Source organism: Desmodus rotundus, chromosome 7 (assembly GCF_022682495.2).
Source record: "Desmodus rotundus isolate HL8 chromosome 7, HLdesRot8A.1, whole genome shotgun sequence".
Lineage (NCBI taxonomy): Eukaryota > Metazoa > Chordata > Mammalia > Chiroptera > Phyllostomidae > Desmodus > Desmodus rotundus.
The window spans coordinates 15,090,137-15,102,674 of record NC_071393.1 but is presented as its reverse complement, the minus strand read 5'-3'; the positions used below and the strand labels follow the sequence as shown (position 1 = coordinate 15,102,674).

Genomic DNA, 12,538 nt, shown 5'->3' with positions numbered 1-12,538 from the left:
CTAAAAGAAAAGCCAAAAAAGGAAGCCTGATGAAGGAAGGGTCTTGATAAGGGGCTATGCCCAGGCTGTGGGTGCAAAGGGCAAGGAATCAGGGTGTGTTCATGGAAGAGGGAGCACTCAGCAGGGAGGATCTTGTGGGCTGACCCAGGGGACATGCAGGGGAGCACGGCTGTCATGTTGAGAAGTTAGGACAGCAGACCTAACCCCTAGAGCCATCCCAGTCCCCGCCTTGACCTGCTGGCTGAACTCACCTTCACTTCTCTCCTATCTTTTGCTTGGCCCTGTGCACTTAACTCCCCCCACCTGCCCCACCAAGCTGCCTCTGCTGGAGACTTCCTATTAAAAGCAATAAGGACTTCACTAGTGTGGCTCAGTGGATTGAGTGCCAGCCTGTGAACCAAAGGGTCGCCGGTTCAATTCCCAGTCAGGGCACATGCCTGGGTTGCAGGCCAGGTCCCCAATGTGGAGCTCGCGAGAGACAACCACACATTGGTGTTTCTCTCTCTTTCTTCCTCCCTCCCCCTCTCTAAAAACAAATAAAATCTTAAAAAAAAAAAAACAAAACAATAAGGACTGTCTGGATTAGGGAAAATGGGGACCTAATTCTGCTTTGCTCACTTCCTACTTCACTGTGTACACTGTGTACCTTAGGTAGGTAGCCTTACTTCTCTGAGCCTCAGTTTCCTTATCTGCAGAGTGGGGCGGATGATCTCCCCATGGATTCCAATGAGGAGCCCGGTGGGCAGAGCCAGGGAATAGAGGGGTGATGGTGTCAGCTGGCTTGGTCCCTATCTTGGGCTATCATCTTATCATCTACTTTCTCTGGCCCCATCTGGAAAGTGAGACAGTATCCCCTTTCTGTGTGAGGATGGGAACTAGACTAGGTTGGGGCTGGGATCCAGGGGGCCTGGGACTCAGGGAGGAATCATTCGTTCACACAGCCAGAATTCATGGAGGACCGCTATGCCAGCCGGTGCAAGACAGCACAGCCTGAGCAAGGCTGGCAATTACCTGGACCAGGAAGGACGTGTGCTAGGTTTCCTGGCCTTGACCTTCATCTAGGCTGGCCTCGAGGAGGGAAGTGGGCCCAGGATGAGTCACTCTCTGTACACCCTCCCTATGACTCAGAGATGCTGAAGGCTCAGCCCTGTCCCAGTATAGCCTGGGCACCTCCAGGATCCATTCTGTGGCTTGGACAGACGATAGTCAGCCTTGGGTGGGCAGAACATCCTCAGTACTCAGGACCCTTTCCCATTCAAGGCGGCTCCCTGTCGTAGGAGGAGCCTCCCTGCAGCACCCTTGCCTGGGCTCCTGGGCCCAGTGGAATGCCTGGCTTAACAGCGAGCCTCCTGTCGAAAGCCAGCCCCTGGTGGTTGTGGGGGTGGGACAGGGGGGAAGTGGAGCAGTGCTTGACCTGGGGGCTGGCATGTCACCAGACTCAGGACCACTCAGCATTGAGGTGATTTCCCCAGGCTCATAGCTGAAGTCCGCCCTATCACTCCTCCCAGTAGTGGGCAGAGAACACTCAGCTGGGAGTCGGAAAGCCTGGGTTTAACTCCCCTTTCTCACGACATGACCTGTCTAGTCTCTCCTGGCTTCACAGCATCTTGGAAGAGAGGATCCTAGGGCTAACTAGCAGGAAGGGCTTAGAGGGTGAATCCCATTGAAAGGCCACTGCCCCTCTAGGCTCTGCCTCTTCCTAGTTCTATCACCTCAGGCAAGTCACTTCGCCTCTCTGAGCCTCAATCATTGTCCCCAGTCCCTGCTGGGAAGTCTCCTTGGCATAACAGATGTCACCTTCCTTGGGAAGCTCTTCCCTGCCCCACCCTTGCTCTGCCCCAAGCCAAGCTGAATTAAAGATCACCCCAGCTCCCTGCACTTCCCCAGGCAGAGCTCTGTGCACATTCCATCCTCAGAACTGCTTTATCACCTTTTCTCCACCAGCATGGGCTCTGGGAAGGCTGAGACAACTGCCCTGCTCACCACTGTCTCCCCACACTGGCCCAGATAAAGTAGGCAGAAGAGAATATTAGTCAAGAGCAGGGGCCAGCCCTGGTCAAATCCCAACTCTGGCATGTCCAAGCTATGTGTCCCTGGGCAAGGGCCTTCCCCTCCTGTGCCTCTGTGAGGTGGGGGCAGTAGAACCTAACCCCATCTAGCTCCCAGAAGCTGTAAGTGCTTAGCAACAGTGCCTGGAAGCTAACAGGTCCTCAAGAAAGGTTAGTAGACAGACTCGCTATAGACACCCAGGCACCGCCCAGTTCCTCCAAGGCTTCTCATGCTACCCCCACCCCCAGCCTTCTACTGTACAGTGAGAGCCCCCAGGGCAAGCTCTTGCTGGAGCAGAGCTGGATGGATACCCCAGCTCCCACCACCTATCCCTGCCTTGGAGGAAACAGGGGAAGCTAGGTCTTTGCTGGGCCTTTTGCTGGGCATCCTGCCATTGTGAATTCAGAACAAAGCTGCTGCCTTGTTCAGCCCCAGCTGCCAGAGCCCCCTCCTAACCTCCCCAAGGGGCCCTTGGATTGTCATTCCAGGGGGCCAGGGCAAAAAGGACTCTCCTTGCTTTCTACTCTGCTCCGAAATCAGCTTAGGGATGCCAGAAACTCGCGCTGTTCCTGCTTGGTTGCAAATGTTTCCTGGAAATAACACAAAACACAATGGAGAGCCATGGAAGGTTTTCAACACGCAAGAGCCCTGATAGTCAATAAACATTACTTGATAATGGACATTCAGTTTGGTCTGGGTCCTATGTGGAGGAGGTAATGAACGGGCAGGGAAACTAAGGGAGAGCTATTGTTGTGGTCCAGGTAAGCAGATGACAGTGGGGACAGTTTCTTGCGTCCAGCGCATAGTAACATCAGTTGTATTGGCTTGGGGTAACGAATCACCCCCAAACATTATGGCTTAAAGCAATAGATAGGAATTATCTCACAGTTTCTGTGGATCGGGAATTTGAGAGTGGCTTAGTGGAGTAGTTCTGGCTCAGGGTCTGCAGGAGACTGTAGTCAAGATGGTAGCCCGGGCTGCAATCACGTGAAGGCTAGACATGATTGCATCCGCTTTCAGGATGGGTCCACTCATATGGCAGGGGGCCTCAGTTCTTTGCCACGTGGGCCTCTGCACAGGACTCCTGTGACATTGTGGTTGGCTCCCACCAGAGTGAGCGATTCAAGGCAGCCCAAAGCCACAATGTCCTTTCTGACCCAATTTTGAAAATCATACTCATTTCTCTAATACTCTCATTTATTCATTAATTCTAATATCTTCATTTCTCTAATGTCTTGTTGGGTACAGATGAACCCCATTCAGTGTGAGCATAAACACCAGAAGGAGGAGATCACTGAGGTCATCTCTGAGGCTGGCTACCACACCAGGGAATGTTGAGTGAGCGATTGAGCAGGACACAGCCTGGGGCCATGGGGAATTAATCTGGAAGCTTCCCGCTCCAAAGTGGAATATCTTGGCATCCCCACCTCTGCATCATCCCTGACACAGCACCATACCATCCTGGCCCACAGCAGGCACTTGGCAAATGCACACGGTGATGGGCCTTGGCCAGGTGGCTCCATTGGTTGGAGTGTAGTCCCGTATACCAAAAGGTTGCTGCTTCGATCCCTGGTTTGGGTGCATATTAGAGTCAACCGATCGATATTTCTCACTCATGCTGATATTTTTTCTCTCTCTCTCCCCCTTTCTCTCTAAAATAAATAAACATATCCTCGGATAAGGTTTAAAAAAAACCCTTGGTGATGGGTTTCAGAGCTCCACATTTGGGGCCTCAGCCAGTTGTTTCTGTAATTAGAGGCTGGAGGGGCACATTCTTATGGCCGCCACAGAAGGCATTGTGGCTCCTATTGTACAGAGTAAGCAGAATTCCAGAAAAGCTCCAGGGTCTGCATGAAGTCACAAAGCAGGATAAGAATCCACAACTCTTGACTCTTATCCCAAGCTCCTTCCCAGGTGATATAGATCCTCAGTCCAGAGATGGAGGTTGATGGATTCTTAGGGCATTTGGACTTAACATCCCAGGATAGGTAAGCAGGGCTGTGTACTTCAGGGTCAAGAGTTACCTGTCACTGGGATTTGTAATGAGTTCACCATGTCAACAGAGGTCATTCAGGGAAATCCCCAGGGCCACCAGTATGTCCCTATTTATCTGACAGGGTATTGTAAATTTCACAGAAACTTCTCAAACCAAATTTAATTGACTCTAATTCACCATAAATAAAGAGATTCTGCATTTTTGCAGTGGGAAAGTTAAAGGTTCATGAAATCAAACAGAGGCCTGGGATTCTTGCTCCAAGCCAGGCTTTTGGGCTGTGAGGGCCATTTCATTCTCCCCGGTGATGGACTTGCCCCAAAACTCCAACATGACTTTCTTTTCTGGGGTCGTCTGATTAAAGGGCCACTCTACTCTTAGTCTCAAAGAAACAGAGTGAACTATTTGGGAAAAGGACTTGGATCCTCTCAAGAGCCCTCCACCTCAACCTCTCCCACTTAAGATGTGAAATCCTGGTCCCACCACATCCAATTCTGAATATAAAAAATATAACTTAGAAAGAGAGATCCAAAATTATATTTCCTCAACTATAAAAATATGCATAGAAGGAAGGAAGTATACCGCAATACCAAAATGTTGACTTGGTTACTGCGTGAAGATAGTACTGTATTCCTTTTCCTTTTCCCACAAATGAGCATGTGGGAAAAGTAAATTTCTCAGGGTTCTAGTGCTGAAGAAGATAGAGTGAGCATAGCCTGTCCTCCTCACTAAATACCACTAAAAACCCTGGACAGAGTGCGTGAAGCAGCTATCTGAGGACTGTGAAGGAGAAGTGGTAGGTGGATTGGGAAAGGAACCAGAACTTGAAGTATAAACCATCTGGTGGCAAGTTCCCTGTTTTGTTCCTGTTATCTCCTGGCCTGGCCGAAAAGGGAGTGTGAGTCCTGGAACTGTGCATTGGACACGAAAAGAATGCCTTGAAAAGCCCTGTCATTGTCTTCTGAGGAGTAGGAAGGGGGGGGGGGCCCTCTCATCAGGACAGATAGAATGCAGGAAATCACCTTCTTTTTTTCCGTCTGGCCCTGCCCCCAGACAAACCTCAAGCTGAAGTTAAACTTGGCAGCAGCAGTGGCAGTGGCATCTGGAAAAGTACCTAAAACTCTGAGGGGAATCCTTTTCTCTGACCAAAAGAACTGTGGCTTGAAACGTATGTGTGTGTATGTGTGTGTGTAGGAATCTCCATTTCCTTTTTTCTCTCTTCATATTGTCACTTGGCCCCAGAGCAGATCTAGTCCCCGAATGTATGCAGCAGAGCAGGGCGACTGAAGACCCTGATTTCTAGCCGGAGGACTAGAGAACGAGTGGCCGTGAAAACTAGAGAGTGGGAGGAAGGCCGTGGAGAGGAGGGAGCTTGAGAAGTGGATCCCATAAAGCTGCAATACGAACTGCTTGGCTCACATGGGTGGGTCTTACCCTAAACAATATTCCAGGGACTTTGAGAACTAAACTTGCAGGGAGACCGCCCAGATTTCAAACTGGCCCCCGGGTGGCACAAGCTTCAGACAGATCTGACTTACAATGTAAGTTTGGAAAACTGAACCAATATTGGAACTCTGGTCCTGTTAAAAGACAAAATTCAAGTGAGTAAATTTTTAAAGATCTTACTGGCTTTATTCGATGATCCATGAATTGACCAGCATCCAATCTAGCAGATAAAAAGGAGCTCCAATGAACTGTACAGAATAAAAGACCTTTAGAGGCAAAGGGGAGCAGGAACGAGGAAGTCATTCTAAGCAAAAAAGTGGGTTTGTTAGCAAGGTTATTGGGGATGACAGGGTCTATCAGGCAATTCCTGATTGATTGGTTTGATATTACATTTCTGGGAGAGCTGAAACTGTAATTAGGCCTTGATTTGGTGACATGGGTTTTAGCGTAAGTGACTCCATCTTGGACCTGTTGTCTTATTTTTAACAGCCCACAGGAGGCAGATCAGAATTGAACTGAAATGGGTCAACTCCTAAAACAAAACCTCAAAATTTTCCAAAGGATTTAAACAAGGCCTAGAGTATCAGAACATCACATTCAAATGTCTAGAATACAACCCAAAATTATTCTACATACAAGAACCAAGAGAGTATGAACACATGAGACGACCCAGGTGTTGGAATCATCGGAAAAAGTTTTTAGGAATGAAAAGATAGTCTCAGCAGAGAAACAGGAGATACAGAAAATAGCCAAACAGAAAATTTCAAACTAAGAAAATATAATAATCAAAAATTTTAAATATGCTGGGTGGCATTGGTTGCAGAATAGAGACGACTGAGGAGAGTCGTGAACTTGAAGAACAGATCAATAGAAATTATCTGTTATAGGCAGAATGCCTGCCCCTGTCAAAGATGTCCAAATGACACTTGGACAAAATCCATAACAAAAGGGACCTTGCAGACAAAACTGACTTTAAAATTGGGATTATCTTCATTTTCAATGTGCTGAATCTAATTACATGAATTCTTAAAAAGCTGAGAATTTTCTCTGGCTGAATTCAGCAGAAGAAAAAGTCAGAGTCCTTCAAAGCATGGGAGGGCTTCAACCCACCATTGTGGGAGAGGGCCACACGGAAATCACTGGAAGGAACGTGGCAGCTTTAGGAGAGAAGACTAGCCCCCAGCTGATAGTAAGAAAACGGGGTCCTCTGTCCTGAGACTGAACAGAAGTGAATTCGGTCAACAACCTCAATAAGCTTGGAAGTCGAATCTTCCCCAGAGTCACCCTAAAAAAATGCACTTCATTTTAGCCTTATGAAACTCCTTGATTTTGGTCTTGTGAGACCCCAAGCAAACGACTCAGCCAACCTAACTTCTGCCCTACAGAAATAACAGGTGTTCAGTCACTGAAGTTTGTGGCAGATGTTATGGCAGCGAGAGAAAACTAATACGTTATCCAATATGAACAGCAGGGAGAAAAAAAATTTTAAAAAATAAACAGAGCCTCAGGAATTGTTGGACAGTATCAAAAGGTCTAATGTTCATCTCATCCAAGACAAAGAATTAGAGGAGAATATGGTGGAGAAAACGTGAGTAACAGCTGGGAGTGTTACTGTGGACGCCGAGTCGGAGCACCGGTTTATTTCAGGGCCTACTGGCGGGGCCCGCACATGTACCCTGTTGGCACCTGCCCCTGCGGGCCCCAGTGGGTGAGCCAGACCAGGCCACTGGCTCTGATAGTCAGTGACCTAAACGAGGGCTTCCGGGGAAGCTGGAAGTATGCCCCTCGCTTTAGGACCCCCAGGTTGCACATAGATGAAACAAAATGAGAGCTCTGAAAAGCTTTGAAGTCTAGGTGGCCTCTGAGGTAGGGTCTGAAAGGATTTAAAACTTTTTTTTTTTTTTTTTACACAGGATGACTCTTTGAAAGAACACTTTGTAACAGTAAAGAACTATGCACAGATGGGGGAAATGTCATTATGAGGATGACTGTGCTGACTTGGGTCACAGGAGGGTCACAGCATCAGTTATGACAGGAGCTCCTAGTTATACTAAGCACCTACCGTGTGCCAGGCACTGTGCTAAGGAATTGTTGAATCTTCATGACAACCCTGTGAGGAAAGGGCTGCCACTGTTTGGACAGATGAGGAAACAGGCTCCAAGAGGTCCAAGGTGAAATGGGGAGGGGGTGACAAGGCTAGGTTCAGGTCTGCAGCTCCAGATTTCCAAGCCAAGGCCTGTGAGAGGAACCTCTGAGGCCTGATTCCGGGCCTCTCCACATGTGCCCCAGAGAAAACTAATGCCCCCTTTCATCAAAGACTGGCAGGGGATTGTCAAGGGTACTTTGAGAACTTACCATGTACATCAGCCCTCAAAAAAGTTTAAAAAATTTTGATATGGTGGAATGCTTTCTTTGAAAATTATTTTATGTGTAAACCCAATCCAGAAAACCGCCCCTGTGGCTGAAGGTGGGAGCAGGGTGGGCATGGGGCCCCCAGGGCTCCCAGAGCACTGTTGGAGGTTACTTATCCAGCAGGCTGGCCCTTCCTGTGAAAAGCAAGGAGGTGCCACGATGCTTAAGGCTCTGGCTTTGGTTCTGAAAGCACGAGGTAGGGTTGTGGCAGATTCATTCCTGGTTAGTTGGTCTGGGGCAAGGCTGCAGGGTTCCAGTCATGCCATCTACTTTGAGCACTGGTCCATTTGACCCAGGCACCACCTGCCTTACTCACTCTCCCCTCCAGCCAACAGCCACGACCTGTCACTCACAGGGTAGGAGACTTATCTTTACCATTTTCCATTTAGTGAGTTTAATCTTTAAAGATATAGATTACAAGATTAAAAGCTACAGCACACTTCCTTTTTTTTATTGCTCCAATAAAAGGCATCATCTGGTTTTTTCTGTATCACAAAAGGAGAATGTTCAAGTTCAGATCTTAGTGTAGGACTGACAGCAGATCTGCACCTCTGACCCTGGTGCAGGAGCTGGTGGCACGGCTCACAGTGGAACCATTAAACGGACTTCCTTCTCGTAGATATCAGGGATCAAGCCCATAGAGGAGTTGACCATGTGCACAGTGTTCTTGCCAAATAGCTGGAACTCATAGCGGATGAGCTGCTCCCAAAAGCCATTGTTGGGCCGGATGATGGGCCGACAAGATTTGGTCCACGTGTGGGCATCCAGCAAGGACATGGTGTGGTACTTCATGAGGTAGGCGAGGCAGAGGGCAGCTGAGCGGCTCACGCCAGCCACACAGTGGAGCAGCGTGCGGCCCTGCTTCATCTCGACACTGTGGATGTGGTCAGCAATGGGGTCAAAGAAGTCACAGAGACGCGACATGGGTGTGTCAGCCACAGGCACCTGTACGTACTGGATGTCCTCATATAAGGTATTCACCACCTCCACTGAGACATTGACGATTGAGGTGATCTGGTTGCTGGAGAGCATAAGTTTGTTGTTGGCGGCCACCCCATTGCTGATGTACAGGCTGCTGGTGATCTGTGAGAGGCCACTGACCGAGGGCTGTGGGAACTGAACGGGGGATGTACTTGGAGGTGCTGTCATCAGGCCGATGGGTCAGCGGCCAGTGGGACATAGAGGCTGCATCTTTCTGCTAGGCTGTGTTCATGGAAAACTGCAAGGAGGGAGAGAATGTTTAGAGGGCAGGAGCTCGGCTGGGCCCGCAGACCAACCCCAGGGGGTTTCTGGGAAATGGATGGATGGGCCTACAGCAGAATTCCCCAAGGTGGTCCTCTGACCATCACACTAGAATACGCAGGGAACTTATTAAAAAATGCAGATACCCAAGCTCTTCCTCAAATCCACTGAGTAGGCTGTGGGTGAGGAGCACGAATATACACTTTCGCCATGCTTCTCAGGAGTCCTAACGTGCATTGTAGGAAAAAGGACCAACCCCTGAGTCTGGCACTAAAGCTTTCCCCACATTTTTAGTTGGGCAGGCCAACTGCTGAGCCCTGACCTAACTCGCCACCTAGGCTCTCACAGCCCTCTTCTCCCTTCTCTCCAATATCCTCTTTCCTCCCAGCCCCTCTAAGTGGGAACTCACAGGGTCCCCTTCCTCTTATGACTTTATGCTCAAATCATGAGACTCTGAACCAGTTTCCTGAAACCAGAACTCAATGTGCCGGGAGTCACTGGGGTATAAGAGAGAGGAGGGTCTTAGCTTCCCCTCTCCAAGAACCATTTCTTTGAAGAGACAAAACGTGCCCATGTACAACAGTCCTACTTCATTAGCCGTACTCCTACACTTTGCCTCTAAGGAGAGCCTGAGCAAGAGTGTCGCTGAAAGCTTCCTGGAGGCCAGAGTAAGAGGTACCAGACCACCCCCAACAGGCATGTGCAGAGAGGCAGAGGGGCTTCCTGTAGGCTTGCCATACCAGCATGGTGCTGTGTACAGCAGAACTGTAGCATGCTCTCCATGGTGGAGCAGAACCTCCTGCCTTCTCCTGAGAAATCCCAGGCCCCTTACTCTCCTAGTCTTGAACAAAGCTTAAAAATAGCCCATCTTCACGTTTCACTGAAATTGGAGCATTTGGATTCAGAGCACCTCTCAAACCAAATGGCAGTCTTCACCTGGCACAAACAAATAAGGAGCTGAACTTCTGTTCCCCTGCTTAATATATTTCAGTGGCTGTCCACTGTCAGAGTGAGACGGAGCCCCTTAGCTTGGCTGTCAAGGCCATTTATGCCTTGGCTCCTGCCCATCTCTTCATCTCCGTGTTGGCCTTCCCTATGTCCTGAAGGGCCTCAGCTGGGCTGAGCCACTTGCAGTTCCATACAGATATCTGGTCCTCTCTGGCCTTTGCCGCTCTCCGTCCCTTTCCTTACAAGGTTGTCAGATCCTAACCTGTTACCTTCCGCAAAGGACTGGCGAACCAGAGGTGTTAGCCAAGGATCACTTCCCGAGGGAAATCTTCCAGGATCACAACCCTCTCCTACATTTGATCAAGTCCCTGCTCCAGGCTTTCTCAGCCCCGTGTGTTCTCCTTCTTAACACTTCCTGAAGATGCGGTTTTGCCCTGATCTGGGAGTTCTATTGCAACATCACTGTGTCTTATCTTCACTCCCACTGTGTCCGCAGTAAGCTCTGTGTCCCCACAAGTAGCTGCTAGATGAATATTTGTTGAATGAAGGAATGTTTCCAACCATGACTGCCTTTTGAGACTTCTGGAAAGGATGAGTTCTCTGGCTATATTTCTCTAGAATTTTGGGGAGGGGTTGGGTGGAGGTAAGTGTGGTTCTTAGGCTGTTGGAGAGGAAGGACAAAGGCTGCATAGGCAAATCCTACCTACTGATGCCCCAGAATCAAACGTATCAGGCTCACCCCAGGAAGAGCAGATAGGGATGGTTTGTCCTTAAAAAAAAAACCACAAAAAAACCTCCCTCCCCCAACCCAGTTGGAAGCCTAAATGTTCTGCATCCTTCTCATCCAAAAACCTAGAGAGAAGTGGACTGACGCCCTCCCACGTTAGTGCCCAGTGGACAACAGGAACAGGGGAGACTGCTGTTCATCACAGCAGTAAAAAATTGCAGGACACTGCTCTTGAGCATGAGGTTTGTGATGGCAGGAGAGTCATACTCATTAGGTGCTGGGGATACTGAAATGTACAGGACAGCCATGGCCCTGTCTCTTACAGAGCTCACGGCATAGTGGGAGAGACAGACATTAAACAGGCAATTACAGGTGCAACCCAGTTGGAAAATAGGGTAACAGTGCCTACCTTAGAAGGATCTTCTAATGATTAAATGAGGTAACCCTGGTAAAGTATTTAACACAGACCCTGGCATAGAGAGAGCCCTCTAGAAATAATAACTATTCTTGCTCTTGTTAAGGAAGTAAACCTGCAGGGCATTGAGCGAGTGAAGACTAAAGGAATTTACTTCTGGCCCAGGGCTAGGAAGTTGCAAAGATCACCTGAAGAAATGACACAAAGATCTCCAGAATGTTTAGAGTGAGGGGGGAGGAAAAGTGGACAAAGAGCAACTCCACTGCTGCTCAGTTTCACTGTTTTATAGCCTACAAAGCCTTTGGCTTCCCTCCTCTGGTTGGATCTTCAAAGCAACGTAATAGGCCCATGTCTGGAGTTAATATCTACATTTTACACATGGGGAAACTAAGAGAGAGAGGGGAAAAGGACCTGTCGCCCTGACCGGTGTGGCTCAGTTGGTGGGGCATCGTCCGGCAAAGAGAAAGGACCGCGGTTTGATTCCGGGTCAGGGCACAGGCCTGGGTTGCGAGAGGCCACCGATCGCTGTTTCTCTCGCACGTCGATGTTTCTCTTTCCCCCTCCCTCTCCCTCTCTCTAAAATATATATATATATTTTTTAAAAGGACCTGTCTAGGGTCACAAAGCAGGTCCGAAAGCCGGTCCTCCTGATCTCATTATGTGTGGGAAAACTCGGCAAACACCGTGGGGCGTTGTTAATTCTGGGTTATACACGAGGAACAAAGTCCACTGGTTGACAGGAGCAAGGTGCCACTTCCAGGTGAGAGCCAGGTAGGTTTCCTGGGAAGTTGCCATTGTAATGGGCTTCCTCATCTGCTGGGTTTCAAGACCCAGATGGTCTTACCGCACTCCCGCCGGCGCGAGGGCAGGTTCGTTCAGGAAGCAACCGCTCCCAAAGACTCGGAAGGGGGTCTCGGGGAGAGAAGACCGGTCAAGAGCCGGGAGCCACGATCCCTAGCGGCCCGGCGCTCTGGTTTCCCTAGTAATGGACCCTCGCCTTAGGGAGGAATTCGCCGTGCCGAGTCTTCGGAGAAATCTTGGCCTTGTCTCCCCACCCTGGAGCTGCCCCGCCCGGACTCACCCAGTTACTGGCGCCAAGATGACACGGGGGGCCAGAGCGCCCTACTCGAGCAGTAGGATCTGCTCAGCCGGCACAGCCCATTCCGTTGGCCTAGCCCGTCTCCATGGCAACTACCGGGCCGCACCACGGCAGCCGCCGAGGGACAATCTTCGTGTCCTCGGCGTTACGGGCTCCGGACGCTTCCGGTCCTCCGGGCTCCGCGCGCTTCCGGTCCTCCGGGCTCCG

At 49.6% G+C, this 12,538-nt stretch overlaps 1 protein-coding gene across 2 annotated transcripts; it reads right to left on the bottom strand.

Moving 5' to 3' along the window:
• Positions 1-5,631: 5,631 nt before the first annotated feature.
• On the bottom strand, positions 5,632-12,442 carry DUSP18 (dual specificity phosphatase 18). Of its 2 annotated transcripts, none has more exons than XM_045200522.3 (2): positions 12,077-12,265; positions 5,632-9,119 (listed from the first exon to the last, which is right to left on the bottom strand). In XM_045200522.3, exon 2 carries the CDS (start codon positions 9,047-9,049, stop codon positions 8,483-8,485), a length of 567 nt encoding a protein of 188 aa, XP_045056457.2. In that variant the 5' UTR covers positions 9,050-9,119; positions 12,077-12,265; the 3' UTR covers positions 5,632-8,482. The 2 variants fall into 2 exon arrangements, with proteins under 2 accessions (XP_045056457.2, XP_024422739.2); XM_024566971.3 differs by lacking the exon at positions 12,077-12,265 and adding an exon at positions 12,314-12,442 and having other exon boundaries at positions 5,633-9,119.
• Positions 12,443-12,538: the final 96 nt, after the last annotated feature.

Excerpts from the sequence above, each read along its gene's own strand:
- DUSP18 (XM_024566971.3), bottom strand. The coding sequence starts at position 9,049 with ATGACAGCACCTCCAAGTACATCCCCCGTTCAGTTCCCACAGCCCTCG.